This window comes from Musca autumnalis, unplaced genomic scaffold (assembly GCF_047663935.1).
Source record: "Musca autumnalis isolate F117 unplaced genomic scaffold, ASM4766393v1 scaffold_2, whole genome shotgun sequence".
In the NCBI taxonomy this organism is placed as follows: Eukaryota; Metazoa; Arthropoda; class Insecta; order Diptera; family Muscidae; genus Musca; species Musca autumnalis.
Window position 1 is genome coordinate 12,739,627 of NW_027411755.1, and position 14,532 is coordinate 12,754,158.

A 14,532-nucleotide genomic window follows, 5' to 3' on the forward strand; every position below is an offset into this window, starting at 1 on the left:
TAGTACGAATGATTGTGACAGCTGGTCTAAAAACTGACAGCTGACAATCAAAACATTCACGGCCGACAACCCCCGCGTAAATTTTACCACAATACGTACATCAACATTGAAATTCTCGCGAAAAAGTGGATTTATTTACTTATTGTGGCCATATTTGGGCAGAATAAAAACAACCAAATTTTTATTTCGGTTTTCCGTCAACCCAACCCCAATACGTGCATGGAATATTAAGCCGCCAAAGCCGCCATCTCGTCTATCTCATCTCTCGATTGTTGGACGGTCATGTGTCTGTGTGTGTGTGGCATCCATATTGCCGTCAAAAAAACATAAATATTGCCGGCAATAACTAAGAAAACCTATCAAGGGCTATCTTTTATATTATTTCCTGCTCCCAGGCATGGTCCAAAGGCATCCAGAGCATTCCTTCAGTAAACCCTGCCACTAGTGGAAAAATATATGGTGTTTTTTTTTGTTTGTGTGATTCTACATTCAGATGTGTTAAAAAAAAACATTCACAATGGTGATATTTGCAAAAACCAAAACAATTAATTGCCAGTGCAGGGTATCATGTTTGGAGTGATTGTTTTTTTGGAATTAAGTTAGTAATGGACCAAGAGCTCTCCCGCAACAGGGGGAATTGGAATTGAATGTAAGTCGTTACTTTTAAAACATTTAACATAACAGTAGTTATTAAAGTTATTAACCCTGGGTTCTGGGTTCGGTTCTAATATCGTACGAAGCATGGCTTACAGTATAATCTCGATAATAACATATGTTTCGCCGGTGTCCGGACTTTTAACATACAACAAAACACCGTTTGAAGACCGGATGCAGCTTTCCTGGCTAGCTTTACTGCATTGTACATGTACATGGAATTTGGAATTGATTACCCTCTCGATTGATATGAGTGATTCTCTAATGACTCCGCGATACAACTCAGACTTACCGGTGATTTTAAATCAATTAAATCAAAATCCAATTATGTTTATGCTTTGTTCCAGAACTTGCAAGAAGCTACTTACTATTGTTTACTACGATAACTCCTTTATGTTATCTGTTATCGGAGAAAATAGTAACAAATAGTATAAATAGTAGATTCTTGCAGTTCTGGAACAAAGCAATTGTTGTCTTGTATTTGTAACATAGCCATATGTTGTATTTATCACATGACACAATTAAGCAGGTAGTAAAATTTCGTATCGTAAAATTTCGAATATGTTATGTCAAAACTTTCTTTATGTTGTTGGGGAAATTACAACAAAAATAATTTTTTTATAAAGGGGTTTGACTTTTCATATTCGATCAGCTGGTGTGATACCACTACCTGGTAGTTCTGCCATGATTTATCAATAAAAAAAAATGCGAAATATGAAAAAAACATCAGGGACGAACTACAACCAAATAAAGAATGACGTTTCATAATAAAATTGATAAGTGGCCATATCACCTATTATCAGTGGCCCAATCATATGGTCATATGAACGTCAAGAGATTTTTGCAAGAAAATTGTAAACAAGCCAAAAACAAAGAAATTCAACGCGCAATTTTTTATTTTTATGTGGAATTTTCAAAAGAAAACTGAATTAAACATTACAAGGAAATATGTATTCCTCACAGTGGGTGAAACAACAAATTAAATCAATTGCTTGGTTATGGGGAAAACAACAGATGAGAATGATAAATGAGATGAGAATAATGCACGTTGTTTGGAATAGGGACAATGCTTTGGTTGTGCAGCAAACAGAATCATTTCTGAGGAACAAACTTCTGACGAATGGAGGAGCACAAAGGTTTTATTGTAAGGATCACAATGACAATGGAATTTCTAAGAAGATATTCGAAAAGGAAGAAGGATCCAGCTCAGAGGATGATGATATTTCTCAAAATTTGAATTTCAAACAAATGATGATGTACAACGAGGATGATGATATAATGAAAAAGTTAAATGCATGTGAAACATCTGAGCAGGTAACTTTTGGATTTTTTTGTTGTTTCCCAGTCATATTACATATCAATTGTAGTTGATGAATATTACAGATTCTCTGTTGACACAAATGCACAAAGAACATGTGGTCCAAACCATTGTTTTATTGTGGATGTTTAAGAGACAAAATGATGTGGGCAATCTCAAACCGATGCTGGATAAAATTATGCCACTACTCAAGCAATATGTTGATGAACTGAATGTCAATGAAATGGGAACATGTTATTTATATCTACGAAAGATGGGTGAAGAAAATTCCCATCCATTGTTGCAGGAGTTATTGACACGATCCCTTGATATAGTGGAGAAATCCGAGCTAGTTGATTTACCTGCATTGTCACGCCTTGTCGTTGGTATCAATGCTGGACGTAACTTCTTTACCCCAATGTTATGTGCAAATTTCATGAAACATCTCCATCAACATGTGCAGAATTGCAGTAGTGATGATGAGGCACGAATGATTGCAATTGTCATGTTAAATTTACAACCCCTTATAAATGAAGAGCTGATGGCAACTTTCAAGCAGCGTGTCAGGGAACTAATAAGTAATGGGGAAATCTCTGCCTCCAAACCAAAGACTATAATGAAGATATTAATTATGTTAAATATGGCTGTGTGGTCCAATAATCATGTCCAACTGATTAGAGATCTTTTGCTTACCATTAAACCGGTTGTCAGACAATTGGATGTTAATGACCTGAAAATTATTAGCCGCATCTACCAATATCACATGGAACCAGCATGTTTGCAGCAACCTTTATCGGAGGCCTTAGAGGAGTTGTTGGCTACCCACATGTCTCCAGAAACATTGGCCTCTTATGTACCATTTTCCCAACCAAATAAACGAGATACTCTGACAAACGCCTTCAAGGCCCTACTCTCTTCAGCGGATAGTTGGAAGCAACCAAATGCAACGGGGTTCTTGTTCTCCACTCTGAGAGCCTTGAAAATTTCTGATACCAAAATATGTAATACCTATTGGAATGGTGTACTGAATAAACTAAATTCTGTAGCGGAAACTGATGCGCAACAGGTCAATTTTTTAAAACATTGTCATCGTTATATGAATTTTAATAATAATTTAGGTGGTACCTATCGACACATGGCATTGGAAAAGAAACTCTCGCAAATGTGTATGAGAGCCATAGAACATGATGTGGCGGGACGGATACCGCAAACGTTTGCCCGTCTAGCTTCGTTTGTTTTAGCCTATGGTCATACACCATACAGTTGGAAGAAATATCCAAATGTTATACTCTCGAAAATCATCAATATGGCAGATCAATTCACAGTCACAGATTGTTTCCTGATAAGTCGGGGTTTGAGAATTTCTCTGGAAATGAGGTGAGATTAGGTGAGATTACCCTAAGGTGAGATGAGGTGAGATTACCCCTTATTCAAGACATTTATCATGAAATTGCTGTAGTGGGGAATTCAACCTAAGAACACCTAATTTCATGAAATTTTTTAATGAAATTCACGCTAGTGTGGACGCTAGTCGAAGGTCACACTAGAGTGTTTCATTGAAACTAGGTCGAGTTTCACAGTAGAGTGATATCATAAAGTTGCTGTAGTGGGGAACTCTATCTATAAATACCTAGAAGTTTCAATGAAACCACTCTAGTGTGACCTGAAATTCGTTTCAAGAAACCTTGCTAGTCTGACCATCGACTAAGTAAACCAAGTGGTGGAAAAATCGCCAAAACGACACCAAAAGCGTTTTTCATACTTTCCATAGGTTTTCATCATTTGTCGTGTCTATTAAATGTCATCAAATGCAATCTAATTGATTGGGATATGATTGCAATTTCGTCTTTATTCTATTCTATTATATCAGAAATGAAGCAGCAACGCAAAGCAACCAGTCGATTTAGTTGGGTAAAAGTCGATTTACTTATCCCTCTTATCCCTAGTTTCAAAGATGTCAATATTATAAGATAGGAAAAGTCAATTGTGAAAAATTAACTGTAGAGGGAATTAACCTCTATTGCTGTCATGGTACAAATACACAGGTAGCCGCATCGGCAATTGTTGGCAACATAAGATGTCAAAATTTGACATCAAATCAATGCAATTGACACATTATGTTACCATCAGCTGGCATGATAATGCTACCTGTATTATTGTACCATGATTGCTGTTATCAATTCCAGTGTGTTGTGTAGCCATCTGTAACCAAAATGTGGAACTATTATCATATGTTTTTGGAAAATGCATTTGTTCGAGTCTTTATTGCTATACGTCTTTGCTAGTTTGCATCATTGCATGTTTTCTAGAGTTTCATGGTGTAACCTATCCCTAGCATTGGACTAAATGCATATCAGCTGATTGTCAACGTATCACCTTGTCGGGCATTTTGCTTCCCACTCATTCGTCATTTTTTCGTTCGATGAACTCCTTATTCACAAAAGTGAACCCAATTCGAAGAAGAAGAAGAAACAACGCGTCATTCATCATTGTGGAAGGCGCGGACTGTGGAAGTGAAACAGCACAGTGTGTCCAAGTTGTCCAAGTGATCTAACTGAAGTCAACGGCCTTAGTGTGTAGAGCATTTGTCACTGTACAGGGAAAATGTCAGTCCCCAGACGGTGTTTGATAACAGGATGCGAGTACTCATTGATGAGGCATTGCAGAAGCGGAGTTACTATGTATTCTGTGAGAGATGAGTGGAAAGCTATGTTGCAGGAAGTACATGGCATAAAGACCAAAAAGAACGTCCCTAATTTGTGAGAGGCATTTCGGACCAGATATGTACGTCCAAACGAAAACAACAAAACGGCTGCAAGCGAAAGCTATACCATGCAAGAACTTGCCACCTCCACTGCCCCTTAACGTCAATGACGTTGAGACAAATGTGGATGGGGGAATTGGAATTGAATGTAAGTCGTTACTTTTAAAACATTTAACATAACAGTAGTTATTAAAGTTATTAACCCTGGGTTCTGGGTTCGGTTCTAATATCGTATGAAGTATGGCTTACAGTATAATCTCGATAATAACATATGTTTCGCCGGTGTCCGGACTTTTACCATACAACAAAACACCGTTTGAAGACCGGATGCAGATTTCCTGGCTAGCTTTACTGCATTGTACATGTACATGGAATTTGGAATTGATTACCCTCTCGATTGATATGAGTGATTCTCTAATGACTCCGCGATACAACTCAGACTTACCGGTGATTTTAAATCAATTAAATCAAAATCCAATTATTAGAAGTTTGTTTATGCTTTGTTCCAGAACTTGCAAGAAGATACTAACTATTGTTACTATTGTTTACTACGATAACTCCTTTATGTTATCTGTTATCGGAGAAAATAGAGAAAATAGTAACAAATAGTACAAATAGTAGATTCTTGCAGTTCTGGAACAAAGCAATTGTTGTCTTGTATTTGTAACATAGCCATATGTTGTATTTATATAAATATAAATACGAAATATGAAAAACATCAGTAGTGCGATTCTCTAACTAATTTTTTGAGTTACCGACAGTTGTCGGTAAAATTAAAATGCTTATAATTTCGGTAAGTACCGATATTTTTCGGTAAGTTAGCGACGAATAAAAAGCAGTCGTAAAGTTCTACCGATAGCAAGAGTGTTGTCAACTTTTATTTGAACTTTTCATTCATAATTTTGCGTTTTAATTTTACCGATTTTTGTCGGTAACTGAAAAAATGTGTTAGAGAATCGCACTACAGGGACGAACTACAACCAAATAAAGAATGACGTTTCATAATAAAATTGATAAGTGGCCATATCACCTATTATCAGTGGCCCAATCATATGGTCATATGAACGTCAAGAGATTTTTGCAAGAAAATTGTAAACAAGCCAAAAACAAAGAAATTCAACGCGCAATTTTTTATTTTTATGTGGAAGTTTCAAAAGAAAACTGAATTAAACATTACAAGGAAATATGTATTCCTCACAGTGGGTGAAACAACAAATTAAATCAATTGCTTGGTTATGGGGAAAACAACAGATGAGAATGATAAATGAGATGAGAATAATGCACGTTGTTTGGAATAGGGACAATGCTTTGGTTGTGCAGCAAACAGAATCATTTCTGAGGAACAAACTTCTGACGAATGGAGGAGCACAAAGGTTTTATTGTAAGGATCACAATGACAATGGAATTTCTAAGAAGATATTCGAAAAGGAAGAAGGATCCAGCTCAGAGGATGATGATATTTCTCAAAATTTGAATTTCAAACAAATGATGATGTACAACGAGGATGATGATATAATGAAAAAGTTAAATGCATGTGAAACATCTGAGCAGGTAACTTTTGGATTTTTTTGTTGTTTCCCAGTCATATTACATATCAATTGTAGTTGATGAATATTACAGATTCTCTGTTGACACAAATGCACAAAGAACATGTGGTCCAAACCATTGTTTTATTGTGGATGTTTAAGAGACAAAATGATGTGGGCAATCTCAAACCGATGCTGGATAAAATTATGCCACTACTCAAGCAATATGTTGATGAACTGAATGTCAATGAAATGGGAACATGTTATTTATATCTACGAAAGATGGGTGAAGAAAATTCCCATCCATTGTTGCAGGAGTTATTGACACGATCCCTTGATATAGTGGAGAAATCCGAGCTAGTTGATTTACCTGCATTGTCACGCCTTGTCGTTGGTATCAATGCTGGACGTAACTTCTTTACCCCAATGTTATGTGCAAATTTCATGAAACATCTCCATCAACATGTGCAGAATTGCAGTAGTGATGATGAGGCACGAATGATTGCAATTGTCATGTTAAATTTACAACCCCTTATAAATGAAGAGCTGATGGCAACTTTCAAGCAGCGTGTCAGGGAACTAATAAGTAATGGGGAAATCTCTGCCTCCAAACCAAAGACTATAATGAAGATATTAATTATGTTAAATATGGCTGTGTGGTCCAATAATCATGTCCAACTGATTAGAGATCTTTTGCTTACTATTAAACCGGTTGTCAGACAATTGGATGTTAATGACCTGAAAATTATTAGCCGCATCTACCAATATCACATGGAACCAGCATGTTTGCAGCAACCCTTATCGGAGGCCTTAGAGGAGTTGTTGGCTACCCACATGTCTCCAGAAACATTGGCCTGTTATGTACCATTTTCCCAACCAAATAAACGAGATACTCTGGCAAACGCCTTCAAGGCCCTACTCTCTTCAGCGGATAGTTGGAAGCAACCAAATGCAACGGGGTTCTTGTTCTCCACTCTGAGAGCCTTGAAAATTTCTGATACCAAAATATGTAATACCTATTGGAATGGTGTACTGAATAAACTGAATTCTGTAGCGGAAACTGATGCGCATCAGGTCAATTTTTTAAAACATTGTCATCGTTATATGAATTTTAATAATAATTTAGGTGGTACCTATCGACACATGGCATTGGAAAAGAAACTCTCGCAAATGTGTATGAGAGCCATAGAACATGATGTGGCGGGACGGATACCGCAAACGTTTGCCCGTCTAGCTTCGTTTGTTTTAGCCTATGGTCATACACCATACAGTTGGAAGAAATATCCAAATGTTATACTCTCGAAAATCATCAATATGTCAGATCAATTCACAGTCACAGATTGTTTCCTGATAAGTCGGGGTTTGAGAATTTCTCTGGAAATGAGGTAAGATTACCCCTTATTTTATCCTATTTTTCAATATTTCTTATTTCTTGTATTTTCCAGATACCGATATCAAATTCCACAACTGGCCAATATGCAGTTGGCCACAATCGATAGTGTCTTAACAAGTTGTGCTGAAAGAGTTCTCGCAGATAATCAGCTGAATGTAACGGATCTTAATGTACTTGTACGCATGCTAAGCAATCGGAAATGTAGGAAAAAGTGAATACTCTAAAGAAAGTCTGTGATATATTTGAATTTTTTTTGTTTCTTTACAGCCCTGCAAAACAGTGTGGTATATCATAAAACTCTCCAGAAGTACAAAGAAATACATTGTGAAGACTTAAATTCTCGCATAATGAGAGATATGGCATACAATTTCTTGGCCACAAATTACTTTGTACCTGAAGTTTTAGAGGTTATGTTTAAATATTTAGAAAATAATTATGAACACATATTGGGTGAAACGGTGGAAAAGCTGTTATCCTGTACATATAATTTGGGTTATACACCACAGTCATATGAATCGTTGGAATATGCAGGATATATATTACTGAGGTATATACATACAGTCGGACTTCTCTATAACGAACATCCCTATAATGAATAACGCTCTATAAAGAATTGTCTTATAGAGCGACTTTTATATAAAGAATGTTTTTTTATTATATATGGGGGGTTATCATGAACGGCAATTCCCCGTGAATTTTTTCACTTTCTCCCTTAAGTTGCAACGGCGGAAAGATAAAACTCACGGGGGAATTTCATTCATGATAACCCCCATGATCTCTTTTTCAGAGACTTCAATTACATGAGTGGTTTGTCATTGGTCCAAGCCTGTCTGGCATTGTGCTATTACAAAATAATACCCGAGGAACTGATAAATAAAGTATTTTGTGTAAAATTCATACAACGTGTTGAAGATGAAATACAAATGTGTTATTCAAAGGTAAGGGAGAGAGAAGAAGGATAAAAATCTAAATATTTAACCTGTTAACATTTGATTTTACTTTTCATAGGCCACCTATCCCGAAAGAGTACTTAATATAGTTATGCAGCTAAATCGTAGTGTTTGTTTAGATTTTCCCGAAGCAAATGTTCCATGGTTCCAGCAAAATTTCATTGAAGCACAAATGAGTAAAAGTAAGTACCGTCTGCTTAAGGGTTGGTTACACTAGCCCTCAATGTAATATTACCCGAAATATTGCACACATTAGTGACTGTATGACAATGGAAAATTTCAGGTCATATGACATTGATGGCTAGTGTAAAATCCCCTTTAAATCTGTTGTTTTGATAGAAGAGCCTCAAAAAACGTGTGACAACATATCTACAAGGAAAAAATATTTTTGAGCGACTTCTTGACCAATAGTCATGGATTTTTTCAAGAAAAATTTTGAGCGACTTCTTAACCAATAATCGTGGATATTATTGAGCGACTTGTAAACCAATAATTGTGAAGTTTTTAAAGAATATTTTTGAGTGACTTCTTGACCCATAATCGTGGATTTTTTAAAGAATATTTTTGAGCGACTTCTTGACTAATAATCGTGGATTTTTAAAGGAATATTTTTAACGACATCTTGAACAATAACCGTGGATTTTTTAAAGAATATTTTTGAGCGACTTCTTGATCAATAAACGTGGATTTTTTAAAGTTTATTTTTGAGCTACTTCTTGACCAATAATCGTGGATTTTTTAAAGTTTAGTTTTGAGCGACTTCTTGACAAATAATTATGCATTTTTTAAAGAATATTTTTGAGAGACTTGTAAACTAATAATCGTGGATTTTTTAAAGTTTAGTTTTGACCGACTTCTTGACAAATAATTATGCATTTTTTAAAGAATATTTTTGAGAGACTTGTAAACTAATAATCGTGGATTTTTTAAAGAATATTTTTGAGGGTCTTTTAAACCAATAACGTGGATTTCTTAAGGAATATTTTTGAGGGACTTGTAAAACCAATAATTCTGTTTTTTTTTAATAATATTTTGAGGGACTTCTTGACGAATAATCGTGGATTTTTTAAAGAATACTTTTGAGGGACTTGTAAACCAATAATATTGTTTTTTTAGATAATATTTTGAGCGACTTCTTGACCAATTATCGTGGATTTTTTAAATAATATTTTTCAGCGATATCTTGACCAATAATCGTGGATTTTGTAGAGAATATTTTTGAGCGACTTCTTGACTAATAAACGTGGATTTCATCAGTCGTATTGTGCCGCTTATACCATACAGCAGGAGGAGGCATTGTGACTCACAAGAGAGCCCATGTGCTCTAAGTGAGCGTAATATTCTTATCGCTCACAGCCTGTGTAGATGCTAACACGTTGTGAACAACAACAAATTTACGCTCATTGAGAGCACAAGAGAGACCCAAAAATGTTCTCTGCCTCACTCTGCCTTACAGACGTGTTCTTTCTTAAACAGAAGTTTCTTTACAACTCCAAAAACAACAAAATACGGTTATTTTTGTTTTGTGATCTGTATTAACACTTACAAAAATAACAACTTTACCCAAACAAAAATTAAAAGACAGTGCGACGAAGATGGTTCTGCCTCTCCGAGGCATAAAATGATGAGCAAGAGAGCGAATCAGGTGGTTCTCCCCAGAGAACAAACAACCAAAATTTTTATTTACCTCTCCAAACATTGGATGATGACATCAGTGATGGAAATAATAATAATGAAATAGTTATCGATAACTCGATAAAAGTCAAGGTGCCTCCAATCACAATACTGTTGTGCAAAACTGAGCAAAACAATATGTGTGACTGTAGTGGTAAGAGCAGCATCTGGCAAAAAGGGGCACACGTGCCCTTGATGAGAATAACAACAGAAAAACCACCTCTCAGTCTTCGATCAGAAGTCAATGAAGAAGGTTCTGTTGTTTCAATGATTTTTAATTTTAGCAATGCATTAACGAACACGCTGTTTGTGGAGAGAGTCGTATGCGTGAGACCGCAAACAATGCATTTGTGTTAGTGCCGATATCTGATGTAGAATATTGAATGTAAACAATTATTCTATTAGAAAAATATCTATCGGGTTGAAACTATTTCTAACCAATGTTGCTGATGTTGAGCATAATTGTAAGGGACTTTCACATATGCTGCAAAAATTGAAAAACCTTATAAAGCTTTATTATTCAACATGGATAAAATGGACCCCAAAATAATAAAAGCCGAACTTATTGAAATGGGTTTGAAATGTACAGATGTTAAGTTGGTGACCAAAAAAATCAACGCCTCGTACGAAAACGTTATTTATATTGTGTACTTTGAAAGGAAGTCAATAACTTTAAAGAATTACGTCAAAGTTATTTTGATATAAACCGTATCAGAGTTGGTTGGGAATATCAAAAGCCTAGCAGAAATAAAGTAACACAGTGCTATAACTGTCAGATGTTCGGTCATGGCTCAAATAGATGCAATGTCAAAACCTTTTGTGCTAATTGTGCCGGAAATCATTTAACGGCAGAATGTAAAGTTAACACCGTAAAATGCGCCAATTGTAATGGAGAATATAAATCGTCCTCTCTTGATTGTCCTGCAAGGAAATCATTTTTAGAGATTAGGCAAAAATATCAGCCCAGAAGACAAGTTAAACCGACTGTACAGTTTTCTGGCAATCAAAAATATTCTACAATGTTTCCAAATTCCTTGAACCAGGATCATCATACTTCTGCCAATAATAGTAACCAACAACAAGGAACATCAAATGAATTATTTTCCCTAGAGGAAATGAAAAATTTAATTTAAATTTAAAAATTTATCGAAGCGTACGAAGCAAAATGTTTGAAATAATTTACTTTCTTGAATGTCAGGACATTGATATATGTCTTCTCAATGAAACCTGGCTTAAAAGCGATCACTCGATCAAAAATCAAAATTAGCAAAATGTTTGAAATAATTTACTTTCTTGAATGTCAGGACATTGATATATGTCTTCTCAATGAAACCTGGCTTAAAAGCGATCACTCGATCAAAAATCAAAATTATGTATGCTACCGAAACGACCGACCAAATCAAAGAGGTGGGAGCGTTGCAATACTGATCAAAAAAATATTGAGCACCAGCTATTACCTAATGTAAATACGTCAGCAATTGAAACAATAGGATTAAAGATCTCATCTGGCAACGATTACATAAATATTTACTCCTGTTATTTCCCCGGCGGCAACAGAGACCTTTCTAACAGGAAAAGGCTGTTTTCTTCCGATTTGCGGAAATTGACTTGTACCAGCAACAAATTTATAGTCGGTGGCGATTTCAATTCAGGACCTCAATGGGGCTGTTCCAGGAGCATATTATTGGGGATATTTATCATACGAAAAGCTACAAATGAATAATCTCCAAGTCTTATTTTCTTCGGATATGTCTTATATACCTGCTGATAGTAGAAGACAACCTTCTAATTTAGATCTATTCATCACGAATATGTCTGAAAATATTCTTGGAGTAAAAACTGTTAACAATCTGGGATCCGATCACATGCCCCTATTCTGTAAAATCGTTTTTGGAGCTAAAACCAACGACAAATCCTATTACAACTACAAACGAGCAGGCTGGAATCGATATAAACAATTTATTAACCGTAATTTGGCGACCTTGGATTACGAAAATTGTGTACCTGATGAAAATCTAATAGATTCTTACATAGAAAAATTTACAGGAATTTTGTTGTCGGCAGTTGACCATAGTGTCCCTAAACGTAAAATCATTTCGAAAATAAACGCAATACCCAACCATATCAAAATTTTGATTCAACATAGGAATATTTATTCCAGAAACTTTAAACGATTTCGGGACCCTAACGATCGCCACGCAATGAACCGGCTAAATAAACAAATTAAGAACGAATTATTGGAACATAGAAACCGTTCATGGAATGAAACGTTATCTTCTTTAGATCATGCCATTCTGGAATATCTCCAAAGTTTTGAAAAGAAAAAATAATCAGATCCCTACCATTGTCTGTAATAACACATCATACTTCACAACAGGGGATAAATGTGAATTATTAGCTCAACATTTCCTGAACAACCATTCATTATCATCTCATCTAAGTGATAGGAATACGATTGACGAAGTAGATAAAATTGCTTTGGAGGTGCATTGCAGCAACACTAGCCTACCAGAAAGTTTTCGGGTTAGCATTGACAAAACCAGTGAAATTTTGAAGACGTTAAAAAATAAAAAAGCTCCAGGATTTGATAATATTAATAACATTTGCTTGAAAAACCTACCTCGTGCTGGAGTTACCTTCTTAACCTTTATCATAAATTCTTGCTTAAGCTTAAGCTATTTTCCTCGAATATGGAAATGTGCAAAAACCGTCCCCATTAAAAAGGCTAATAAAACTGGAAAGTCATCTTCCGATTATAGACCGATTAGTCTACTATCTTCGATGAGCAAAATTTTGGAAAAAGTAGTCAAAGAGAAAATTCTCAGTTTTATTGAGCAACACAATATTATTCCTCCAGAACAATTCGGATTTAGAAAGGAACACAACACTAACAACCTTTAATTAAAATAAGAGATTTTGTTCATGATAATTTTTCCTCTGGAAAATCTACAGGTATGGCTTATTGGATATCAAATCAGCATTCGATTGCGTTTGGCATAACGGACTAATTTATAAAATGTTCAAATTTAATTTCCCTATGGAAATAAAAATAATTCAAAGCTTCTTATCTGAAAGAACATTCATTGTTTCAATCGGCTCGTCTTGTTCAGTGAAGAAAACTATTGTTGCAGGATGTCCTCAGGGTTCCTGCCTCTCTCCTATTTTATACAATATATACACCTCAGATTTTCCTGATCTTGGCGGATGCACAGCATCAATCTTTGCAGATGATACCTCAATACTTTGTCCTGGTACATTATCCAACAATATCATTGAATGCCTGGAATCAGCCTTAATAAAATTAAGCAAGTATTTTTTCAAATGGAAAATTATTCTCAACACTGACAAAACAGAAGCGATATACTTCACCAGAAAGCGTTGCCCTCGATTCGTGCCACAGCGACAAATTCTTTTTAATAACCAAAACATTATATGGAAGAACGAAGTAAAATATCAGGGTCTCATACTGGACACCCGAATAACTTTTAAGAGTCACATACCATATGTTGTGGATAAAATAAATAATATCATAAGATTGATATACCCTTTAATCAATAGAAGATCTGAGCTGAGTTTAAATAATAATAAACTACTCTATAAAAGCATTTTTCAGCCACTTATGTTTTATGGCGCCCCAGTATGGTCATCTTCGGCGATGTGTTATATCAAAAAATTACAAATTTGTCAAAACAAAATTCTCAAAATGATATGCAACCTTCCATGGTTATTTTCAACTCAACGTCTACATCATGTTACAGGAATCGAATTAGTTCAACAAAAGATAAACAAGATGACAGAAAATTTTATTGAAAAATGCCAAACATCTCAATAGGTTTGTCCTTGTACTTTCTCAGTAAATATTACTCAGTAACTTCTTTTTAGAGAGTAAAGCATTTTATAATCTTTCAAAGGAAAAAATTAAAAAGTAAAAAGACAACATTCAGTAAAAATTTTCAATTTGATTAATATTTACGATTATGATATTTGAATATTTTAAACTTTTGACAACTGCCTAAAGGTACAAAATGTTACTGAACAAAATTCCTTCAGTAAAAATTATAAGTTCTTAGTAAGTCCATATTTACATTAGGCAATTTTCCTTGCGGCAATTGTCAGTTCGATGGAGAGAGAGGTGAGGCATATGGTAACCCTTTGCCTCTCAGCACCCTCTCTCACCTACAAACTGACAATTGCCGCAAGTAAACTCGCCTAATGTAAATTGGGACTAATAAAAAATTCAAAACAAGTTTCTCAATTCATTCTCTTTTAATAAC

General features: G+C 35.2%; 1 protein-coding gene across 4 annotated transcripts in view; it reads left to right on the forward strand.

Moving 5' to 3' along the window:
* Window positions 1-14,532, forward strand: part of LOC141393659 (FAST kinase domain-containing protein 1, mitochondrial) — a 15,626-nt gene continuing 1,094 nt past the window's right edge. The window contains exons 1-7 of one of the 4 annotated variants that reach the window (XM_073967004.1): window positions 1-649; window positions 1,618-1,968; window positions 2,022-3,328; window positions 7,687-7,835; window positions 7,902-8,181; window positions 8,422-8,572; window positions 8,643-8,766. In XM_073967004.1, the coding sequence (XP_073823105.1) occupies window positions 1,669-1,968; window positions 2,022-3,328; window positions 7,687-7,835; window positions 7,902-8,181; window positions 8,422-8,572; window positions 8,643-8,766 (2,311 nt within the window). In that variant the 5' untranslated portion in view covers window positions 1-649; window positions 1,618-1,668. Of the gene's footprint in view, window positions 949-1,617; window positions 1,969-2,021; window positions 3,329-5,863; window positions 6,267-6,319; window positions 7,627-7,686; window positions 7,836-7,901; window positions 8,182-8,421; window positions 8,573-8,642; window positions 8,767-14,532 lie in introns of all 4 variants that reach the window. The other 3 variants (XM_073967002.1, XM_073967005.1, XM_073967003.1) reach the window with 3 other exon arrangements.